Source organism: Mus musculus, chromosome 7 (genome assembly GCF_000001635.26).
Source record: "Mus musculus strain C57BL/6J chromosome 7, GRCm38.p6 C57BL/6J".
In the NCBI taxonomy this organism is placed as follows: domain Eukaryota; kingdom Metazoa; phylum Chordata; class Mammalia; order Rodentia; family Muridae; genus Mus; species Mus musculus.
This window is the reverse complement of record NC_000073.6, coordinates 126,275,706-126,298,456: the sequence shown is the minus strand read 5'-3', so window position 1 is coordinate 126,298,456 and position 22,751 is coordinate 126,275,706. Positions and strand designations below refer to the sequence as shown.

Below are 22,751 nucleotides of genomic sequence, written 5' to 3'. Positions count from 1 at the left end.
TGTAGCTTGAGCTGTGAGCCACCTGACCTGGGTGTACAAAACCAAGTTCAAAGCCTCTGGAAGAAGCCACCTTGACAGCCACCATCTCTCCAAGCCTGTGTGATTTCTGATGCTATTTCATCATGTCCACCTTTAGGATAGGGTAGAGGTTCTCAACCTGTGGGCCGCGACCCCGTTATGAGCGTCAAATGCCCTTTTCACAGGGGTTACATAAAACCACAGGAAAACATATTTACATTACAATTCATAGCAGTAACAAAACTACTATTATGAAGTGCAGTGAAAATAATGGTTACGGGGTTATGTCAGCATTAGGAACTGTATTAGTAAGGTTGAGAACCTCTGGGACAGCCTGTTCATTGTCTTCCCTTTTGGCTTCTTCTGTGTCTCAATACCAGGAGCCACCACTAGATGGCATACAGGACCTTCACGCTTCCTTTTTTAAAAAAAATTTTTTTATTAAGATTTATTTTTATTATTATATGTAAGTACACTCTAGCTGTCTTCAGACACCCCAGTAGAGGGGGTCAGATCTCATTACGGATGGTTGTGAACCACCATGTGGCTGCTGGGATTTGGTTGCTGGGATTTGAACTCAGGACCTTTGGAAGAGCAGTCAGTTCTCTTAACCACTGAGCCATCTCTCCAGCCCTCAAGTTTCCTTTTGAAATTGCTCCTTCCAATATTCTTTGTTTTGCTGGACTTATCAGACTGCCAAGGAGTTGGAGAATTCTGCATAGGACTTAAGCATTCTGCACAGAAAGGGAACTTCCTTCTAAAATTCAATGTGAACTGTAACTTTAAAAAAATCATATTTATTTATTTATCGGGGTGGGGCACATGTGGGCCACACAGGACTCAGTTCTCTCCTACCTTGCAGGTTCCAGGGTCCTAAGGCTTGGGAGTAAGGTACTCTTACTATGTGAACCATCTCACTAGCCCAATTAGAGCTCTTTATACTGGATTAGTCCAGAATGAAGAATCTGGGCAGGAAAGGACACTAAGACCCCAGACTGAACATCTCAAAGGCTGTAGGGACAGCCTGGTCCTCCTGCAGCATGTGAGGCTGGGTTCCTTATGGTTAAACCATTGGCATGGCAGACAGTGGTTTTATCTCGAGGCTACAGGTGAGTGCTAGATTCCACAGCAGTAGGAGATTCACAGCCCTTGGTGGTAAATATTGAGGTTGCTCCCCTCTGATAACCTGGGAAGTTCTGAACACCAAGCTGTGTCCACTTTCCCTCCACCTTCCAGTCATTTCAGAGAAGTGACAGGCACTCTGGAGTGACTGTATTTCATCTTGGATAAGAGTTCTCACTCTGATTTGCTGAGTGGAATTTTCTTTCTTTTTCTCTCTCCTCTTCCATTTCATAGATAATTATGTAACCTATTAAATATCTTGTTTTAGACGCTGAGCTTCAGAGGATGAACTAAAGGTTTTCTGGCTTGTTTATTTGTAGACTCGCAGCCCCTAAAATAGTCTTGGATGTTCATTCATGAATGACAACTTGTGACAGTTTCCTTACTGTGTCCTCTGTCAGGCATGGAAGGGCCAGTGAGAAGCAGGGCCTTGCCCTCTTCTGTCTCTACTCTTGGAGAACTTAGGGTCTAGCCAGAAGACAGGGGTAACAACACATGGCACTGCAAAGGGCGATGGATGCAAGAAATCACCATCCTTCCTTCTTTCCGGTTCACGGACATTTTCCTTTGGAAGGGAGCAGGGGTCTGAAGAAGGAAGGGGGAGGAAGGAGTCCTGGAAGGTGCAGAGAGACCAGAGGGAAGGTAAAAGCCTTAGGGTGTAAGCATGCTCGGTGTCTGTGGAAGAGTGAGAAGGCATCGGCAGCCAGTGGCACCAGGAGAGGTAGAGGAATACGGCTGGACAGTACAGCCAGCCCAGGCAGGGTGTGAGCAGGCACTCGAAGGACATCAGCTTTGACTTGGGGTGTCATGGGGAGCTACATAAGTTTTAAACAAAGTGATAGATTTTTTAGAAGAAAAGAATGGCTCAGGCTGCTAGAACCTGAGGGGACTCCAGTTACTCAGGGGCCAAAAAGGAAACTGCTGAAAGGGAGGCATGTTGTATCCACACGTGGGCATGCTGGCTGTGAGGACAGGGTTTGAAGGCAGAGCAGGCACAGTGTTCTGCTGGCACAATGGGTAACTAGCGAGTGTTTTTGGTATACTTCTCTACAGCTGCCCCAGCATCAACTCTTTTTTGTTTGTTTTGTTTTTGTTTTTTCGAGACAGGGTTTCTCTGTGTAGCCCTGGCTGTCCTGGAACTCATTCTGTAGACCAGGCTGGCCTTGAACTCAGAAATCCACCTGCCTCTGCCTCCCAAGTGCTGGGGTTAAAGGTGTGTGCCACCATGCCCGGCTCCCCAGCACCAACTCTTACTTGGCCCTAAGACCACTCCTAGTACCCCACTGTGCCCTAGCCCAGTTAACTTAGAATTCTCTGGCTTCTCAAAACCTGGTGAGCTCAGTCCTGTGCCTTCCCAAGCCCTGACCTTCTGTGAATGGCAATGCTTGGAGTGACAATCTTGGAATTTTGATTTCTTTCAAAAACAGAGAAGCCGGGGGTGGTGGCACACACCTTTAATCCCCGCACTCGGGAGGTGGATTTCTGAGTTCGAGGCCAGCCTGGTCTACAAGGTGAGTTCCAGAACAGCCAGGACTATACAGAGAAACCCTGTCTCGAAAAAAAAAAAAAAAACCCAAAACAAAACCAAACCAACCAAACAAAAAACCCCAGAGAAATGGTTTTCATGTCAATCCCAGGTGTGGGGTGTGGCGGCTTCAGACTGTCCACAGCAGCTGACTATGAGTTCTTCATGCTTTAGCTGGGGCAAGATTTTGTCAGCTGCAGATAGTTTCTGCGATTGTGTGGTATTTGGAATTCTGGGAACTTTTCTGAGGGTACATAAACGCTAGGGCCCTGAGAGGCAGGGTGGTTGGTAACCGTTCAGGAGGGCTGGTTGCAATTTGTTAGTAGTCATGGTCATAGAAGAAACAAAAATTAGATTCAGGGATCTCTTTCTCCCCCCTCCCCTTTATCTAGTGATGGGGGTGAAACCAGGACAAAAGGTGGGAAGAGGAACCCACAGAGCAGCAAAGCCACACACGCGCCCATCACTAGACTGTCATTGCCGCACACCTTCGTGGTCGCTGACATGTATAACAAAGGCGCTCACTAAATACAGCCAAGGTGGTGGCCAGGAGCTTTCCGTTTTGGTCCAGGCTGCACAAGTCTAAGCTGATGCTGGATTCTAAGCCAGGACAATTCTCTCTGCCCCTCTCGCACAAAGTCCAGGAAGCATAACCCTCCTTCAGGCCTGGCCTGAGTCCACTTGAGGCCGAGTAGGCCTAGACACTGCAGGTGCTACCTCAGAGTGTGCTGTAAATGAAGATCAGTGTACCCCTTCCACCCTGCAGCTCAAACAATCATTTTTCTAAATTTTTATTTTATAGCAATTGTCATAGTTAGAGAAGTAAATAACACATTTAAAAACCTCCTCAGGGCCAAAGGAAGCCAGAGTATTTACAAACACATGGGGTAGGAGAGGCGAGACAGGGGTGTGAGGCTCTACTGCGTGAGAACAACCCAGGCTCTGCCCCAGAACTGGACACTGTTGCCAGCCACCAGGACTGTCCTGTGGGCTCAGGGAACATCACAGTCATAGGGCTCTCTGCTCACAGAACCTGGTGGGAGACCTCTAGCTAACCCGAGGCCTCACTTCCCATCCGGGGAGCTCTCCTATACCCCACAAGCCAGCTCAAAGGGGCCCCTGGGAAGCACCAAAGGACAGGGGGCAGTGTGAGGGACACACAGGCTGGGACAGGTGTCAATAGATGATTTGGCCTGCCCTGGGGTGAGACAGAGATGCACACATATGTGTGCGTACGTGAACAAACTGTACTTCACAGAAAACTTGTAAAGGGGGAGGTTTCCTCTGTGGTTTGTCTTCTAAGCCTCCATGTCTACCGTGTTACTAATTTTTTGCTATTATTATTATTTGTTTCTTCAACAGTTTTGTTTCTTCAAACTGAGGTAAACATCTGTAACCAACACCTCTCCTAAGGGGCAAAGGGTCCCAACCCAACCGACAGAGACAGTACCAGCGGTGGCAAGAGCAGAGGCTGACCCAGTCCGAGTCCTGTTCCAGGTCAGGCTGGTTGCTGCCTCTAAACAATGGGGCTGGGCTACGTACCTAAGGTCTCTTCTGAGGACTACCATCCTAGATACTACAAGGGAGAAGCCTCCCACACAGGATCTCAACAGAGAGGGGCGCTTGTGGGATGCGGGATGTCTACCGTGGAATCTCGCTTCCTTGTTATTGCAGATCAGGGTGGAGAGGCCTAAGGCAAGAGGAGAGGCAGCGGCTGGGAAGGAGGGCCTAATGGCCCCAGGTGGGCCAGGGCAGTGATGGGGGCCTTCTGAGACTCGGCTCTTGGCAGGAGGAGGGGTTTGCTACTTACCTGGCATATGTGGCCCTGTGTCCACTAGGGAAGTGGTGGCACCCCAGGAGAGTAGGACCAGGCCCTGGAGCAACCACAGTTTGTAAACTGGACTCAGGCAGGGCAGGGAGACCTATAGCCCTTTGTGGTGGGAGTAAGGGGGTGTGTAGAGGTGGGGGGCTCCAGGCTGAGGGGTGGTTGGTGCCCCTTGTAGCTAGCTAGCCAGCCAGCCCCAAGATGGAACCTCCTTGAATGACCCGGAACTTTTTGGAGGGACCCTAGGAGAGGCAGCCCAGGCTGGCCAGTTGGGTGGCGCCAGGCAGAAGGCACAGCCTGCCTGTGTTGAGGTTATTGCAAGGGTCCCTCAAGCCTCTTGTGTAGGGTCCCAAAGGAGAGCCGGGGCAGGGTGGATCCCTGCTTTGCTGCCTAAGAACCGGAGCCAACAGCAGGTACCTCCTGGGGTTCCCTGAGGAGTGTGCTAAAACAGAGGCCTGGCTCTTGGCAGCTGCCTGGTGAGGTGTCTGGACACTTAGACACACATCACACTCCCTCCTCACTTCAGTGACCTGCTCTGCCCCTGAAAGGGTACTGGCCTAGAACCCAGGCTGACATGTGACGGCAACAGAAACCCAGGAGTAGCTGTCACAACTGTTTCCCTGCTTGTGGAGTGCTCTGGAGGGAGCAGCTGGGCTGTGCATGGACTCCATTGCCCTGGGGACACAGGAGTGCCGAGCCTCCTGTTCCCCAGCCATCTGCTCCCTTACTCCCAGGAGGGGCACACATTGGAGCTCTGTTCCCAAAAGCCTCGTGGCTGCAGTAATAGCTCTCCCTCCTGGGTTCAAAGTTCCCATCAGCAGGAAGAAGTGAGGGGTATCACTAGATAATCGGGTCTGTTCCTGCACACAACTTTTGCTACATTTAAAGGGCTTGGCCTCTTCCTCTGACCTCCTGGAGACCACTGTTATCAACCCAGTGCCTGTCCTTTGCCAGTTTCTAAGGATCGATCTCATGCCCATATCTGCCCGACACCAAAGCCCCCTTTCTGTGCCCAGGTTTGGATGGAATACTGTAGGGTTATCTGCCAAGGGGTATGAAGCGCCAGGAGTGTTCAGGTTCCAGAGCTCAGAGTCTGGCCCACAAGCTCCCAGCCTTTGTCAGGGGCCTCGGCTCCTCTAGGCTGAGGCCGGCCGTACGCATGGTCATTTACTAGCTATGTCACCAGCCCACCACCGACCGGGGTGTCTGGGCCTCCTAGTCTACGCTACTCCTTCCCACTGCCGCGCAGAGACTGCTCCTTGTCCCCAGTACGGGTTAGAGCGCGCGGCTTCCCCGCAGCAGCTGCGCTGCAGCGGCTCAGACGCAGATCTCGATGGCCGTGGCCAGTACCACCTGCCCTTTACTCTTGTCCGTGCGGCCGTCGGTCCTGCCCGGGGGTGCAGGCGGAGCCAGACCAGCCTCAGGCACGGGTACTGGAACTGGCACTGGCACGGGTACCACGGGCCCTACGCTGGGTGGGGAAGGCCGCGAGCCGCTGCCACTCTCGGTGAGCACAGTGCGCTTGAGTGGCCCGGGAGCCTCAAGGCGCAGGGACCCTGGCAGGCGGTCCCCAGGCGGCTTGCGTGCGCGGTGGGAAGGCCGCCGCCGCAGCTCGGATGTGAGCTCGTGCTTGAGGAAGCGAAAGACCTCCTTGGCGGGCCCACGCCGCTCAGGCTCTAGCGCCAGAAGCCGCTGGAACATACGCAGCGCAGGCTCGGTAAAACGGCGCCACTGCGATGGCAGCCCCGGCAGGCGACCCCGCTGCCAGCGCACGAACTCCTCGAAGAAGGCATCCGCACCCGATGCAGCCTCCCACGGGAAGTTGCCAGTGAGCACACAGAAGATGAGCACGCCAAAGGCCCACACGTCCACGCCCGTGTCCACCGCGAAGCCATCGGCGCGGCCAGCCTGGCACACCTCGGGTGCTGTGTACGGTATAGTGCCGCTCACGCGCTTCACACGGCAGCCCACGCGCCGCGTCATGCCGAAGTCAGCCAGCTTCACACGGCGGCACTCACGGTCAAACAGCAGCACATTCTCGGGCTTGATGTCACGGTGCACCAGCTGCCTGCTGTGCATGAAGTCCAGCGCCAGCCCCAGCTGCTGCACACAGCGCTTCACCGTGTCCTCTGGGAGCCCCACCTGTTGGGAACAGAGAGAACTGCTCAGGGGTAGACCAGGCCCGCCGGCCCTGCCCCAGTTCCTTCTTTGAGACCCTGTCAGTTGCCCACTTGGAGGTCACAACTCTCCTGTTGGCCTCTGAACCTGCCCTGATCCTGGTGCCTGTTTGTCCTCCTCCGGACCTGGTAGGATACCCGTCCTGTTCCTCTGCTAGGTGGCTTTTGACTTCGACTTTACCCAAGTGGAAAGACCCCAACTAAGCACTAGGATCCTCCCCCATTTGCTCCAGAGACACCTCTGCGGTCTCAATGCTTGGTCACTTGCATATTTATTATTTGCAGTGCTTATATGTATGCTAGACAAACACTACCACTAAGCTACACTTCCGGATTTGCTGAGATAGGGTCTCACTACTCAGCCCAAGATGGTACAGAACCCATGATCTTCCTGCCTCTGCTTTACTTCCCAATTGCTGGGATTAGAGGTGTGACAGGTACGCATACAATACCCAGCCTGCCGGTTGATCCAACTCCTTCCAGGTTTCCATACGCTGGCAGCCCCAAAGCCCATCTCCCCTCTCTCTGCCACTCTCTGAAGTACCTGAGGAGGGATGATGTCAAACAGGTCCCCAGCAGGTGCATACTCCTGGGCAAAGACATAGCACTCCTCGGTCTCGAAGACCACGTCAAAGACCTTGATGATGAAGGGGCTAGACGACAGGCTGTTGGTGATGCTCACCTCACGCAGAAAGTTCTTCAGCTTTGTCTTACTCTTATTCACAAATTTCAGGGCCATTTTAGTGCCTGGCAGGGCCACAACAACAACAGTGAGACTCCCACACCTGGCTGTCCAACCTGTCCCTGCAGTAAGGCTAGTGGCCATGGTCAGCACGATGTCCTCAAGCAGAGATGGAAAACTGACTCAGGTAAAAGACTTGTCTAAGCCCACCGAGCAGAGCAGGGCTGACTTGCGTTTTCTACCTTACAACCCCTGACTGAAAACCAGCAGGAAGGCTTACAGCCTCTACCCTGAGCTATTTTCCCTACATCCAGTCTACTCATCTGTCGTATTTATCGCCCTAGCTAGAACAAGACTCTCTGAACATAAGGCCCTGCCCTGTACCAGAGTCTCCAGAATTCACCACACAAAGGCTCATCAAATGCTACCAATGGGTGAATAAGAGAATCCCCCATAAGGAACTAGCCCTCCAAACTGGGCAGGCATGTGTACCTTACTGGGCACACAGCTATGGAATAGCAACAATGCTACACATCATAGGCCCTACCTTCTTTCCTAAATAGAGGAACAGGTTCCATTGCCCAGGGTCACACAGAAAGCACTAGGGCGCACCCAGGCAAGCTTTCCTCCTCCTGCCTTAGTCCTCTGTCCGAGAGACTCCTCCTGCCTTGCCTGTACAGGGTCTCATCCTAGTTCAAACACACTGTCGTGCTGTGACCTTGGCTGACTGGCTGAACTTCAGGGTCTGTGTCCCATAGGGCTATCTCCCCATACCCTCTAAACAAGGTGTCCTGTCCCCAAAGACCTGTCCTCACCTTTTCCAGCTCCTCAGCATCAGGTGTCACCAATGTTCTTAGCACCACTTCCTGCATGTCCCTAGGCTCATCTGTCTCAAAGGCGCCAGATGGCCCCAAAGCAGCCTAGCCTTGGTTTGGGCACTTTGTCAACTCCTTCTGCTCTGGCCCTCTGTCCAGGCATGTCCCTAACCTTAATACCTTGCCACCCCACCAACACTCACCTGTGCCCTTGTAAGCCACCAGGTCGACCTTCCCGTAGGTCCCTTTGCCCAGCTCCCGCACAAGCTCATAGTGCTTGGTAACATCGCTGGCAGCCAGTGTGCGTAGGGTCAGCGCTTGCATGTCTTCTGTGAGGAGGGGCACACCTGCACCTGGTACAGGGGCGGCCCCCGGCCCACAGCAAGGCAGGGAGTGGAGCGGTTCAGGCTCAGGGCAGCCCACGCTCATCTTCTCCCTGTTGTGGGGTACGGCATGATGAGTGACAAGCCCCCTCGCCATCTTCCTCCCGCCCCCCCCAGCACCTAGGAGATTCCCAGCTGGGCCACAGGGATGTTAAACGTCATTAATCTTGACACCATCCCCGAAGTTTCTTGAGACAGTCGCTGTCCCTCGTTAGCACTGTGTATCACAGACCCATTTGTCTCACACTAACCCACACAGTCCCCAGCAAGCACACAGGTTTATGCCACAAAGCAGTAGCCACACATATGTTTCCATTCACAAGTTCTGGGTTTCTGTTGTGGGTGGTGCTGGGAGAGGGGGGTCAGACCTACAGTTCTGCACATGCTAAGCATGCGATCTGTCACTAACCCACAGCCCTAGCCTTATTCACATATGATGATGATGCATCTGCTGTTTGCCAGGTGACATCAGAGCCTTTGGGGATCCAGCACTGCACAAATCCACGAGATCCTTGCCCTTGAGGTTTGCGCATCAGAAAGATGGGCGATAAACACGATGAACATACAAGCGGCATTTCACAGTGAGGCAGAGCGGGCTCAAGAGCAGGGCTAGGGCCAATGAATGGTGGCCTCTGCCGTATCAATTACCTCAGCCACCCCATTTGACCCCACACAGGCAAGAGAGTGCCAGTATGGCCACACAGTAACAACACATGCAGCCATGATCAATGGCATCCCTGGGGAAAACACAATCCCTTCTGGTACATACAACACAGGTCAGGCCCTGGGACCTGTTCCACAGAAGTCCTGCCTGTCCTTCTCAGTCCCAGCCTGAGACCCCTTTATGTCCACAGCCGGGATCGTCTTCATGCATATACCCCTCACAGCTACTGTGTTTCCATAGAGACCATCATCCTCTGCCCACCCCAGCTGACGTCCAAGGCTGGGGTCTGACTCTGTGATAGTAAAGCCAACGCCCAATTCAGGGTTCTCACTTCTGCTTTCCACCTTAGACTTTGCTTCACTTTTCTGTGGCTTTACTGGGGTTTGCTTGGTATATGATAAACTACATATTTAAAACACGATTTGATGAGTTTAACACATAAATATTCATGAATCCATCACTGCAATCAACATAATGAGTCTATCTGTCATCCCAAGAGTTTCCTTTTGTCCCAGTATAAGCCTGCTCTGTCTCCATCCTTATCTTCCAGGCAGCCATCCAGAACCTTCTCTTAGCTTTGTGTGCGTGTGTGTGTGTGTGTGTCTGCGCGCGCGAGCACACACGCGAGTGCTGGGAGCAGAGCCTCTCCCAGGTACACTGGGCAGGTGTTCGAATGTGCATTGAGTGTTATCAGCCAGAGGCCAACACTAAGACCTCCTGTCGGCTGCCTCTCATCCCAGAGCCCCCTGCCCACACCAGTTATACCAAGTCCTCTGCCCCATCTGAGAGGAGGCGTGACCTACAAGCCTCAGGCTGAGTCTGAATACCAAATGTCACTTACTAGTTGGATGTCCTTGGGCTGGCTGCATGTGTGCCTGCTCCCTCCTCTATCAAGAGATTTAACAGAACAACTTCCCATGAGCCACTGTGGGGTTTAACTAGGCACGAAGCACCTGTACTCAGTAAATTCTCTGTAGGTGTGTGCCATGCCAAGTCTGCAGTCATAGCTCCAGACAGGCTCTGCCACAGCATGACCAGGCTCCATGAGGTGATTTGGTAAGGATGGTGTAGTTGCTCCTGGGTTTCAGGGTTGCTAGGACCATACACCCATGCTTACTTGTGCATTTCCAGCTGGAAGCTGGGGGTGCTAGAACCTCGCTACACCCCCCCCCCCAAGCCCTGGCCAGCCATTCCCTTCCAGGGCAAGCCCTTTCCCGGCCTTCCTTCCTTCTAGGCAGCACGACCCAGCCTCCCACTTCACACAGAGAGGAGGAACACCAGGCGGGAACTTCCTGGCCTCCCACCAGCCATGGGCGGAGTTCCATCTGTGCCATCCTCAGCAATGGCTGAGACCAGAGGCCCCCTCCCTGCACCGGCTCCCACCTCTTCTACTTCCCCAGACTCCTGTTCTTTCCATTCATGAACCAGCTCTGTTCCTAGACCTTGTTCTCCCAGAACTGCCCCACCCCAGCTGCAGCCTTTTCTGAGTTTTATTTTGACTCTAGATGCCACAGTGTCACCCGGGAGTCTCGTCTGCGGTGTGGCTGTGTTTTCACAACCACAGAGGATGGTAGGAAACCCAGCCCAGCTTCCCCTTACTCTGTGTGACTGGGCTCTGTGGCCAGTGTCCACAGCCCTACCCAGTTCCAGGCTACAATTCTAAAGATTTATTTATTATTTTATGTAAATACACTGTAGCTGTCTTCACACACTCCAGAAGAGGGAGTCAGATCTCATTACGGATGGTTGTGAGCCACCATGTGGTTGCTGGGATTTGAACTCTGGACCTTTGGAAGAGCAGTCGGGTGCCCTTACCCACTGAGCCATCTCACCAGCCCCAGGCTACAATTCTAACACGGCCATGATTAGGGTATATTGGGGAAGTAGGGAGGGGAGGCCCTCTCAGCTTCAGGGACCATGAGTTCTGTCAAACGTCCACCACCTACCTGGTGAGGAAGACAAGTTAGCTAGCTTCATCTCAAAAAGGAAAGGAAACCAATTCTGAAGTGTCCCCAGGCCACTGCCTCTAACCTTTCAAGGACAGTGTGGAGTTTTTCCTGAGAGTTTCTGAGGAATGGACAGCCCGGCCCTCTTAATCTGAAGTCTTCCTTAACCCCCAGAGAGATGCTGGGCTGCTGTCCTAACCACTGATATGTGTACACTCCTGGAGACAGAGACGGATGGCCTGGTGTGCAGACACGTGTTCTCTGATACAACTCCCCGACTTAGAGCATCAGCTCTGCTAGGTCACCTCAGATGTTTCTGTGTCATCTGGGACTTTGGCTGGTAGCTGCAGGAGGCTGTATTCCCTCTAAGTGCTTGACCCTGGGCCTCTAGGCACTCAAGCAACGCACTGCCTCTGCAGACTTTAGAAGCTGCTAGACTGCCACTGTTCCTAAGCACTCTTTACTTCCCACTCTGCTCCCCTGCCTGATCCCTCAAATGGCACTGTCCTTGGGTCCTTCTCTATCAACCTCTGCTGCCCCAGCAGGTGCATGTCATGGGCACTCAAGAGCTTTCATCTGGGCCTCCCCTGCTGACCAGGTTGGGGAAGATGTCTCAGCTGTGCCTACTTGTCAACAAGCCAAGAGCTCCTGAAGGCAGAGGCCAAACCAGATCCCAACCCATGCTGTATTGCACCCTGAATTTACTGGGTAAGTTTTGGGGCCACCCAGCCCTTCTCTTCCTGCTGTCATGTTCTCCACAAGGTGTCAGCAGAAGGAATGACTGAATCTACATGTCTGTCCCTGATGCTGCTGTGTCATCCCTCAGGTACATACTGTCTCTGACCCAGTTACCAAGCATGACTTAAAGACACGGTGGGGAGCTACAGAGATGGCTTGAACTTGGAACAGTCTGGGCCTTGATCCTTCTGTGAGCCATTTCAGCCGAGTGACCTATGGCCAGTCCTGGGCCTCAGTTTACACATCCACACATTAAAGAAAACAAAAACATTAACTTGACAGTGCCTACTGCAGCCAACCAGTCATAAGGACTCCACAATTCTTCTGAACGCTATATAATAGTACTGTTATTCCATGATGTAATGAAGCGCAGAGACCAAGTGGCGTACCCACAGAAACACAGCTAGCTCTGGAACTGGATCTAAACTCCATCCTTTAAATCAGTTCTTTCCCAAGACAAGTGTTGGGAACAATACACCCAGATCCTGCAGTAGCTGGGTGGAACCTCTGCCAAGGATACCCATGTCACCCTCACAGTGATGTCACGTGACTCCTGGTGTGACAACTTGAGACTGAGTGAAGCATGACATGTCTAGCTCCTAAGTGGCTGGAAGGATAAAGACATATCTGACATTAGGGGGTCACTGTTCTCCAGGTCCTGACACACACCCTTTTGAATGTACCTATAGACTGTGCTGTGAACGCCCAGCAACCAGGAAATAGAGGTCTCTGTTGACCTTTGTTTCCTCCCAGCCTGTGCTCAGCAGGGTATCCTCCCACACTCCGGGTAACTGCGGCCCCAAGAGACCCTTTGGGTGGAACCCTTCCAGGGTGTGTCTCTACTGGCTTTGATACCCATCTGTGTAGTGATCTGGAACTTTCCCCCACCCACCAGGGAGATGCTGGGCTGCTGTCTTGACCATCTGATGTGTACACTCCAGGAGACAGAGATGGACATCCTAGCGTGCAGGCACGACAGTCCTGGCTCTGACACATGCTGGAGGGCCACCAAAATGGGGGAGGGTTTCCCAAGCAAGAAGCAAGACTGAACCGCCTACCACTTCCTGTTGGCAGGCAGCCTGGGTTGGGTGCCACCCTGTGATGCTACACCCAGCAGAGAACCCAGCTCACAGTGCTTCGGAACGCTCATACCTCACCATAAGCAGAGACAAACACACACAAGCCATAAGCGTATGCACACACACACACAGACATCAAACATACAGTCACAGGGACAAACAGTCACACAGACAGACATGCACACACATGCAACACCACCACCCTGGCAACCTTTTCCTGGCTAAGTCCTCACAAGAACACTGAGGAGAGGGCAAGGAGCTGCCTGTGCAGCTTACCTGAGGGGTGACTTATACACCCATGAACACGCTAAAGCTTTCAGTAAATGTACAACCCGGGCAGCCACTGTCACTATCGAATGATGTTCTCTGTTCCACAGATAATAACAGAGGCTCAAGAGTGTGGTGACTTGGCTGTGGCTGTGGCAGCCAGCCAGCTGTTATCAAACAGTCTCCTCTTCTACATTACAAAGTCACAATCCTTCCTTCATGTGGCCATGTGGCTGGCTCCCCTCCCCCACACTGGGATGTAACACAGTGACGTGTTACTGCCAGCTCAGGACTTTTTCCAGTTGCAGAAGCCTTCTGGATGCTGACTTGAGCAAAGGACTCCCAAACCCTAAAATGTGGTAGAGCCCCCACTAGATGTCCACCCAGGAGGAGTGAAGATTACCCACCCTGTATTGTTCTGTGAATCTCCGTGTTCCACCCCTGAACTGTGGCTTGTCACAACAACTACTGCTATTCTCAGGAAGGGCTATGCAGTCAGTAGACAGAACTATGTTTTGCACCTGCCTGGAACATGGCCAGACTCCCCAGGAATGGTGACAGAGATCAAGGACAAAAATGCACTCACAGGAGTGGGTGGAGGGTGACCCATCTGCAGAGAGGAGGGCTTGCCTCAGCCTGTTGGTGGGAGAATGGTGTCGCTGTATTTATTGAGCACTCTGGTTGCTCTACGCATGGTGGGCTAGACTTAGGTAACAACCACCGTGTATGATATGGTTGCTATACTCTCACTTTTACAGGAGTACCCTTCCAGTCCAACGGTGAAACCTAACTGCCTTTTATGTTCCCTGCATAGCCCATGCTGGCCTCAAAGTCTTGTTCCTCCTACCTCAGCGTTCTGGGTATTGCGATTGCAGGCCTGTGCCTCCACACTGGGTTCTGTCATTTGAACAGTATTAAGTGAGATCTGGCCAGATACTGGGGCAACACACCTTTAATCCCAGCACTTGGCAGGCAGAGGAAGGTGGATCTCTGTAAACTACATAGAACCCGCCTCAAAACCAACCAACCAAAGAAACAAACAAACAAAGGCTAAGGAGGTGAGACCTGGGCGGGGCAGGTGAGATGGCTCAGCGCTTAAAGGTGCTTACAGTTGGGTGACCTGAGTTTGATGTCCACAAGACACTTTAAGATAGGAGAGAATTGACTTCACAAAGGTGTCCTTTGATCCTCACAGGCACACTAAGCATGTGTGTACCCACCTGTAAACATGTACCATGCACCACAGATACGACATACTAATAAGTATGGTTTTTTAAGAAGACAGATTTTGGAAACTATTTAGAGGTTGGGTTCTTTTAAAAGGCTCATCCTGGTCTTTCTCTGTTCCCTTTCCACCCCCTACCATGGATGCCCTTGACCTTGATGTCCTACCCTCTAGAACTGAGAAATGCACCTGCTCATTGTAAACCACCCTTTAGAGATCCTTGGTGGCAGAAGCACCAAGCAAACCAAGATAGCTGCTGAAGTGCACAAGGACTCAAAGCTGGCACTTGGCAGAGCTGGGTCCAGATCTGGAGCTCCAGTCCTGCAAGGCAAACATAGCACAGAGAAAAGCATCCTTCATCTCTGGGGTGCAACAGAGGCTAAAGCTACCTGTGGGAACTGGGGGTGGGGGGCCGGGCGCTATGAGAGGTGAGGCAGGACCAGGCCTTCTGTTTTTGTTTGTTTTCTTACCCTGACTGACCAGGCTGGCCAAGAACCTGTGATCCTCTTGCCTCTGACTCCCAAGGGCTGGAATCGCAGGAGCGAGTCACAATGTCTGGCTCCAGCTGAGCTTTTCTGTCCTTACACTTGACTCCCAAGATTCTCTGTCCTATGTTCAGGTCCTCTCCCTTAGGCCCTGGACCTACACTGTGTCCCACGCAAGGGCAAACTCCAGGGGTGTCTGAATACAAGCCTGGCTTCTCTGGATATGACTACTCACCCTCCCTGTGTGTGTGTGTGGGGGGGGGCGGCAAATAGCTGTGTGGTAGAATTTCAGAACTGAGTGGGGGCAGCCCAGTGACCTCTCCTCCGTCCATCAGTGAAAGGCAAGTGAGCTTCAGCTGCAGTCTCCTGACCCCACACGCCAGCCCTTCGTGCTGCCTCCCTCACAAGTCCTTAGACTCCATTGGATGAACCGCTTTTTTTTTTTTTTTTAAAGATTTATTTATTATTTTATGTAAGTACACTGTAGCTGTCTTCAGACACACCAGAAGAGGGAGTCAGATCTTGTTACGGATGGTTGTGAGCCACCATGTGGTTGCTGGAATTTGAACTCTGGACCTTCGGAAGAGCAGTCGGGTGCTCTTACCCACTGAGCCATCTCACCAGCCCCAATGAACCGCTTTTTATCTGCACTTCAGTTAACACACATAACGGCCTGTGGCATTTCATACGAGCTTGCCACTGTGCCTTGCCCCACACCCCGCCCAGCCTGACTGAAAGTCAGATTTGACTCACTTTTTGCCTTGCTCACACAGCTGCAACGGAATTTGGATCACTGGATTGTTATTTAAGAGAGGGTCTTGCCAGAGTGGCACTGAATTCTCCATCTTCCCTCCTCTGCCTCCCGAGTGCTAGGACTACAGATGTACACCAGCACATCTGGCCTCGCAGTGCGGCTGAGGCTCCTTGAACAGCCATGTGGTATTGCCTTGCTTGGCATCAGTTCCCCTTTCTTTGGGTACCAGTCCTGCCCTGCTCTCTACACCACTATCAGGGACAGGCCTGACTCTGGGATGCATTATTCCATCTGCTCAAGATAAACACGTGCCCCATGGTGACCCCTGCAGCCAAGCCCTGGGGACGTCTGTCTGCTGGAATTGTGGAGAAACAGCATCCTTCACTCTGGGTGTGAGACCAAGCCAGAGGACACAGGGCTACAGCTGTTGGAAGCTGGCAGGCCACACCAATGGGGAAACCTGCCTGACAAGGAAGCAGCAGAGACGTGCTGACGAGGCACGCCTAAGGCCAGCTATACTCCTGGACATTTGTTTCATGAATCAGTGGGTTTCTGTTCGGGCTTAATTAAGCCAGCTGATGAGTTTATATAACTCCCAAGCTAGACTCCAGACGAGTGTACCTAAAACCCAGCGAGAGAGCCGAGAGCTCCTTGAAAGCCAGCCCCTGCCTTAATCATCTTGCTATTCCCAGCACTGAGCCAGGGGGTGACAAATGCCGGTGAATAATTCCTTACGTGTTTGGAAGTTGTAACTTTTTATATCTTGGCTTTCCTGAATATGACCCTGCAGGCACACAGTTATTTTCTAGCACCACGTGAAGGACTGTTGGTTGGCTCCATTCTGTAGATAGACAGACTGACGACCAGTCATAGGTCAGGAACCAGGCTGTCTTTGGGGGTAAAGTGCTATTGTCCTCTAACAGCTCCAAGTCCAGGTGGCATGAGAGAAGCAGCTGTGAGGAGCACTGGTCACCGGGGACAGGCTGGAGATACCAACAGAAAGTGACATTGATGGGTGAATCCCATGGGCCCATCAAGTTCTTCCACTGCCTCATAGTGTGGGGAATATTACTGACTCCAAGTTACAAATGAAGAAACTTAGGCACGGGCATTGTTTTCTGTCTGTGTTTAATGCTGGGATGGAGCCCAGGCAAGTGTTGCACCCCCCAGCCCTTTTTATTCTAAAACAAGAGTCTTGCTATGTAGTCCAGGCTGTCCTCAAGCTTTTGACCCTCCCGCCTCAGCCTCCCGAGTAGCTGGGATGACAAGTATATGCCACCAAGCCCCGCTTGGTCATATCATTATAGAAGATCACCCATCTAGGAAGCATTAGAACCAACCATCACCATGCTGTGACCCAAGCTTAACCACTGCGCTACCACCTCTGAAGTGAAGTGGTAAAAATTACCATTTATGCCGGGCGTGGTGGCAGACGCCTTTAATCCCAGCACTCCGGAGGCAGAGGCAGGCGGATTTCTGAGTTCGAGGCCAGCCTGGTCTACAGAGTGAGTTCCAGGACAGCCAGGGCTACACAGAGAAACCCTGTCTCGAAAAAAACAAAAACAAACCAAACCAACAACAAAAAATTACCATTCATTTTGCCACTTAATCTCTGTGGCAACTCCCTCTTCACAGGGCAGGACGCTGAGGCTCGGAGGAGCCTACCCAAGGTCAGTCTCTGGGCCAGGACTGAACCCTTAGTTTCTTGGCCTGCACATCATCTTTTTTACTTTTAGCCTTCAGTTCTGGGCCCCAGGTCTCCCTCCAACCCACGTTCAGTACCACAGGCCTGGACAGCGCCCATTGAAGCCTGGCTTGAGGAAGAGTAGCCAGCGGGGCAGCAGGCGGGGTAAACTGCAGAGCTGAGTCTCCAGTGTCCATGCTATTGCTATAAAAAGCAAGCGGCCTTGCACAGGAGCAACTTGACACTCAGTGGATTTGAGTGGATCTGTGCAGAGCTTCTAGAAACAGGCATGTAGGCTAAAGGGTGAGTGGGCTTGGAATTTTTGCAGAGAGCTCGGACCATGTTGCTATGCTGGACACCTTGCCAAATAATTAGTCTGCCCCTGGGAGAACACAGCAGCAGTCACCAGTTACCCTGCCCTCTGGGCTCCAGATCACTGGATACAGTCAGTCAGTACACTGCTTTGACAAGGGGAAAATAAGAACAGGGTTTTCACTGATATTAAGCAACTCCAGAACCCACACAGTAGTGATGGTATTCGACCTTGACCCAAACTAGCTTGCAACTTCCAATTCTTCTGTCTCACCCTCCAAAGTAGCTAGGACTGCAGGTGTGTGCCACTGGGCCAGGCTACAGTCTAGACACAGCACCCAGTGTCACCCCTTCTCCACTCCCTCCGCAGCCCATCTCATACCAGTCTTTCCACTAGCCTTGTCCACCCCACCCCACCCCACCCCACCCCCTTGACTTGCTGCTACGCCCCACCCCCAACCGTTTCCCAGCTGCTCCCAGCAGCCCTATCCCAGCCTGGAGCTGTTCCTTCTGCCTGAATAGCTCTTCCCTCCAAGGCCCACATAGATCTTTCGTCAGTGTTCTGCTTGGGTGACACTTTCCAAACTAGGGCCACGTCCCACCTTCCCTTCCTCCACGCTTGCTCTCTTTCTCCCCAGTAGAATGGAGCACCTTTGAATTCATTATATAATTCACTGACTATGATGACATCTATTAACTGTGTCCTTCTCCCACTCGAACTGAAGCACCCAGAGGGCAGGGATTTTATGGCCTGGTCTTGTTCACTGTGGAGTCCCCAGGAGCTCACATGACAGCTGGCACAAAGCAGGTGCTTAGTAAATTTCTGTTGACTGAACAACTGAATCTCTGTGGGGAGGTGGGGGCTGAGCAAGGAGGGAAGGAAGGATAAAACTTTTACCAGGCTCAACCCTGCATGAGCTGGGGAGCAGAAGGGACAGCTGGCTGAGGCCAGGTGACAGGGCTGTTAGAGGAAGCAAACGAGAAACCTGCCTAGCTGCCCATCAGCACGAGGACCCCATCTCCAGGGATCCTACACCCTACAATCTGTGCTTGGCAAGATCCCCTCTCTTCCCAGGACAGCATCTTAGCCTGGTGACGATGTGCTTCTGAATGGCCTCCCTCAGGGCTGTCCCTACCCTCTACACTGGCTTGCCCAGGACCACAACCTGCCTGCACTTGGACCCTTCTGCTCAATGTCAGCAGCACCATCGCAGCGGAGGCCTGCTCCTACATCCAATACTCGAGGGCTGGGGCCTCCCAGGAAACGGGATTTTAGACAAGCCCTCTCTCTTGTTTGATCTTTTGAGTCAGGGTCTTGCTGCTAAATAGCCCAAGCAGACCTCAAATTCAAAATCTTCTTGACCCTTCCTGAGTGTCGTGTGTACAGACACACAGCCACCCTGCCTGGATTGCTCCAGTTCTTTGACAATCATACATGACCCATCGAGTACTGTATCCTGGTCCAAAAAGCAAAAGGAAGAAGAGGTTATTCAACGTCCCCCCTTCAGGGTGCAAATCCTGCCACTGTGCAATGTGACCTTGGGTAGGTTGTGCCCCTACAGACAGACGCCTCAGCTTGCTCATCAGTAGGACAGAGCTAAGAATGCCCACTGAGCACAATGGGCTACAGTGAAAACTAAAAAGGCATTTCTTACATGCCTGGCATGAAGCAGGTACTTGGTAAGAATTAGCCAGATGGAGGGACCCGAGGTCTAGTTCTCCCGCTGAGTGTACAGGCAAATCTGCCCTTCTATTCCACACTCAGAGGCCATCTTTCTGCTGTTAAATCTTACTCTTAAAGCAGCTACAGCCAGAAATAGTCTGCGATCACCAGGCCCATCCTCCCCATTTGCCAGATCTATAACGTGGAGACTCAGAAGTGTTCCTGGGTCAAGCCACAACATACAACCTTCCTCAATGTCCTTGCCACCAGGCCACCTAGAGATCACTGTGCTGTGAGACTCCAGGGCTGACTTAGAGCCTTCCTCCCTCTCTTCTACCTGGCAGTCAACCCCTTCTCTAGGCAAAGCCTTGGCAGCCATTTAAGTTGGTGACTCTGTTACCAAACAGGTTGTCTAGCCTCTCTGGCCCTGTGGAAGGTGGGAGCCCCAAGTCCCAAGGGGTAGGGTCCTCAAAGAGGGCCATGAGCAGGCCCAGGGTTTGTGAAGGCCTCCAAAACTCAAGACCTGGAAGATGCAGACAATCTAGCACTCAGGATTTGGAATAGAATGTGGCACAGTGGTTGATGGGCCAGTGCCTTTGGCTAGGTTGTTCCCAGTGAATGAATGGTGACTTCTAGAGAGAGAGCTGGGTCAACAGAGGCTCTTTCCCCAGCCCCAGATCACCTCTGAACTACAGAGGGACAAACACGCCTGTAGCCAATGTAGCACCTACACCAAGGCTCAGGCGCTCACTCCCATACCTAGCCATAGGGGCCTGTGCAAGTTGTTTGTCCTCTGAGACGCAATTTCTTCCAGTTAAATAGGCGTAAGAGCCAAAGATATGGCTCAGAGCACCCATCTGACTTGCCTTGGGCTCCAACAGGAGTGGAAAATGGGTATAAAACGGTTCAGGTTCAAGTAGTACTTACAGGAGCCACCTCTTACAAGCCACTCAAAACTGCTCTAGACATACCAACTCATTTAAACCTCAAATACCCTTGGGAGACGCTATTTATGTCTTTACAGCTAAGGAGACTGAGGCACAAAGAAAAAGATTCTGTGGTTCCACCCCAAGTCACACAGCTGGTCGTGGCTTAGAGACGATTTGTCTGATCCTAACACATTTCAAAAGGATATGTGTGACCGGCTCCACGCTCGGCACTGCCCCTGGATCTGAGAGCAGCTGGGAGTCCTGTGGCCAAGCTCGAGAGCTGGGACTGTGCAGCGCAATAGTCAAGGCTCTAACGGTGAAACAGACGTATGGCCGGCAAGGTGCCATCCCAGGGGAACCGCCAGCGAGCAAGGGAAAGGAAGCCTGCCAAGTATGCAGAACAGATCTGAGAGGGACGGAGAAGACACCACAGGAAGTGGCTCTCCTCTCAGTAGCCTCAAGTCCTCTAAGATCTTTGATCCATGAAGCGTGAGGCACAGCATGTGACCCTGACCCGGGCCTTGCCTTAGAAGACTCGGACACAGCTGGGCTGCAGGCCCCTGGAACAGGCTGGTTCCACGGGTGAAGCCACAGAGAACTTCAGATCCGCCAAGCCTTGTGCTTTGTGTATGAGATAAAAGTGACCAGAACTTGTCCTCAACCCCAGGACAGAGAGCCTTGGGGAAAGCCCTTCACATCAGAGCCCCATTTTTTCCTTTTTTTTTTCAGACAAGGTCTCACTTGCAGTTTTGACTGGCCTGGAGTTTACTATTAGACCAGGCTAGCCTCAAACTTAAGAGATCTGCCTGTCTCTGTCTGTCTCCTGAGTACAGGGATCAAAGGTGTGTGCCACCACACCAGGCCAGAGACCGGTCTCCACTTCATCTCTAAGCGAGGAGCTGCCACCCCTTTCTGCTCAGGCTTTAAGGACTAATATTAGAGGCAATCCTTGGGGTGCCGCAGGTGACAGTCATAGCACTTTACAAACATCCTTCCACTCGGCCCTCCCAACAGCCCCAGAAGACAAGTGCTAGGATTCTTTCTTACAGAAGAGAGAGCTGAGGCACAGAGACGTTAGGAACCTTGCCCAAGGCCAGGCCAAGTGGGTAGAGTTGTGTACCCTCTTTGAGGTCATCCTCTCAGGTCTGACAAGCAAAAGAGGTTGTTCTATGCTATCCAGCCCAGCCCTGCCCAGTCTCCCAGGGAAACAGCAGCTGGTATATTCTGGAACCCTCTTGTGACTGTTCAAGCTGCAGAGCATGAGTGTGAGGCTGAGGGAAGTCACAGCAGGTCCCCTGACTGGAATCAGTTCACCTGTATATGATAGCCCAAGGTGAAAGAAGACCTAGAATGCTTGCAGACACTGCTGAAGCCTGCCTCACTGGCTCAAGGCTTGAGGACCCCTCACAGCACCCCCTCTGCAGTCAAAACACAGGATCCCCCCAAGAACTGACTAGTCCAAGGTCAGGTTAGTCACTGGACAGGCAGCCGCTGCCAGTTCAACACCAACCCTTGGTGGACCTAGAGCGGGGCTCAAATCCTGCCATGGGCTCAATGCTGTGCTGGTCTAGGGGTAAAATGAAAATCTGTCCAGAGCCTGGCTCTGCAGACTGACAGGAGAAAATGCTCCACTGCCTCCCTGAGCCCGACATTAACGACATGGCTTCCTGGGTGGGGAGGAGCTAGGAGCATTGAGGATATGACAGAAAGGGGTGGCCACGAAGGGGAAGGCAGAAGGCCTTTGGCTACCCCTGCTGTTATTAAGCCCCTCTCCTGGAGAGAAGCAGAGGATAAAAGGGGACTTCCTCCCGAGGACCTAACCCCACAGACCTTTTCCTGCAGGCCCCCATGACTGGGCTGGGAGTCCTCTTTGCTACCCATCTTGGAGCTCTGCAGCCCTGCCAACTACCAACTTCATCAATGACTGCTTCCCCTCAGCCCATGCCAAGCCCCGCGTCTCTAGAGCAGCTCCCAGAGGAAGCTCGGCTATCCCTTGCGGTGCCCCTTTAATGAGTGAGACCAAACAGTCTCTGGCCTCTGGCTTAGTTCATCCTACACAGTATTGTTCCTATTCTATAGATAAGTAAACTGAGGCCCAAAGCAGCTAAGTACATCCCAAACCTAGAGCGAGTCCAGAGCTGGTGCTCTCCACATGGCACTAGGCCATCTCTTTTGACCTCTGCTCCAGCAGACCTTTGTCCAGGAAGATTGCATACCTACCAAAGCCAAGGCGAGTGGCTAGGGCCTGGTGCTGGCCTCTGGCTCTGGCCCAGTTATTTGGTAACAGTCATCAGCTTCATGCTTAGGGAATGTCAGAGGCTGGGGAGGGACAAGGTTACTTTGTTTTGTTTGCTGGATTGGGGATAGAACCTTGAACGTGGCCGGCATGACCACCATCCAAGGTTCAACCCAGGCCACCTGTTCAGTCCTGGAAAGCCCGAGAAGAGGAAGCCTGGAG

General features: G+C 52.3%; 1 protein-coding gene across 3 annotated transcripts in view; it reads right to left on the bottom strand.

The window, feature by feature from the left end:
• Positions 1 to 3,440: 3,440 nt before the first annotated feature.
• The window catches only part of Sbk1 (SH3-binding kinase 1), a 46,620-nt gene continuing 27,309 nt past the window's right edge, over positions 3,441 to 22,751 (bottom strand). For all 3 annotated transcript variants that reach the window (NM_001360811.1, NM_145587.3, XM_030241968.1), the window contains exons 2-4: positions 8,368 to 8,600; positions 7,212 to 7,414; positions 3,441 to 6,632 (exon numbers count right to left, since the gene is read on the bottom strand). In NM_001360811.1, the coding sequence (NP_001347740.1) occupies positions 5,808 to 6,632; positions 7,212 to 7,414; positions 8,368 to 8,593 (1,254 nt within the window). In that variant the 5' untranslated portion in view covers positions 8,594 to 8,600 and the 3' untranslated portion in view covers positions 3,441 to 5,807. The remainder of the gene's footprint in view (positions 6,633 to 7,211; positions 7,415 to 8,367; positions 8,601 to 22,751) is intronic.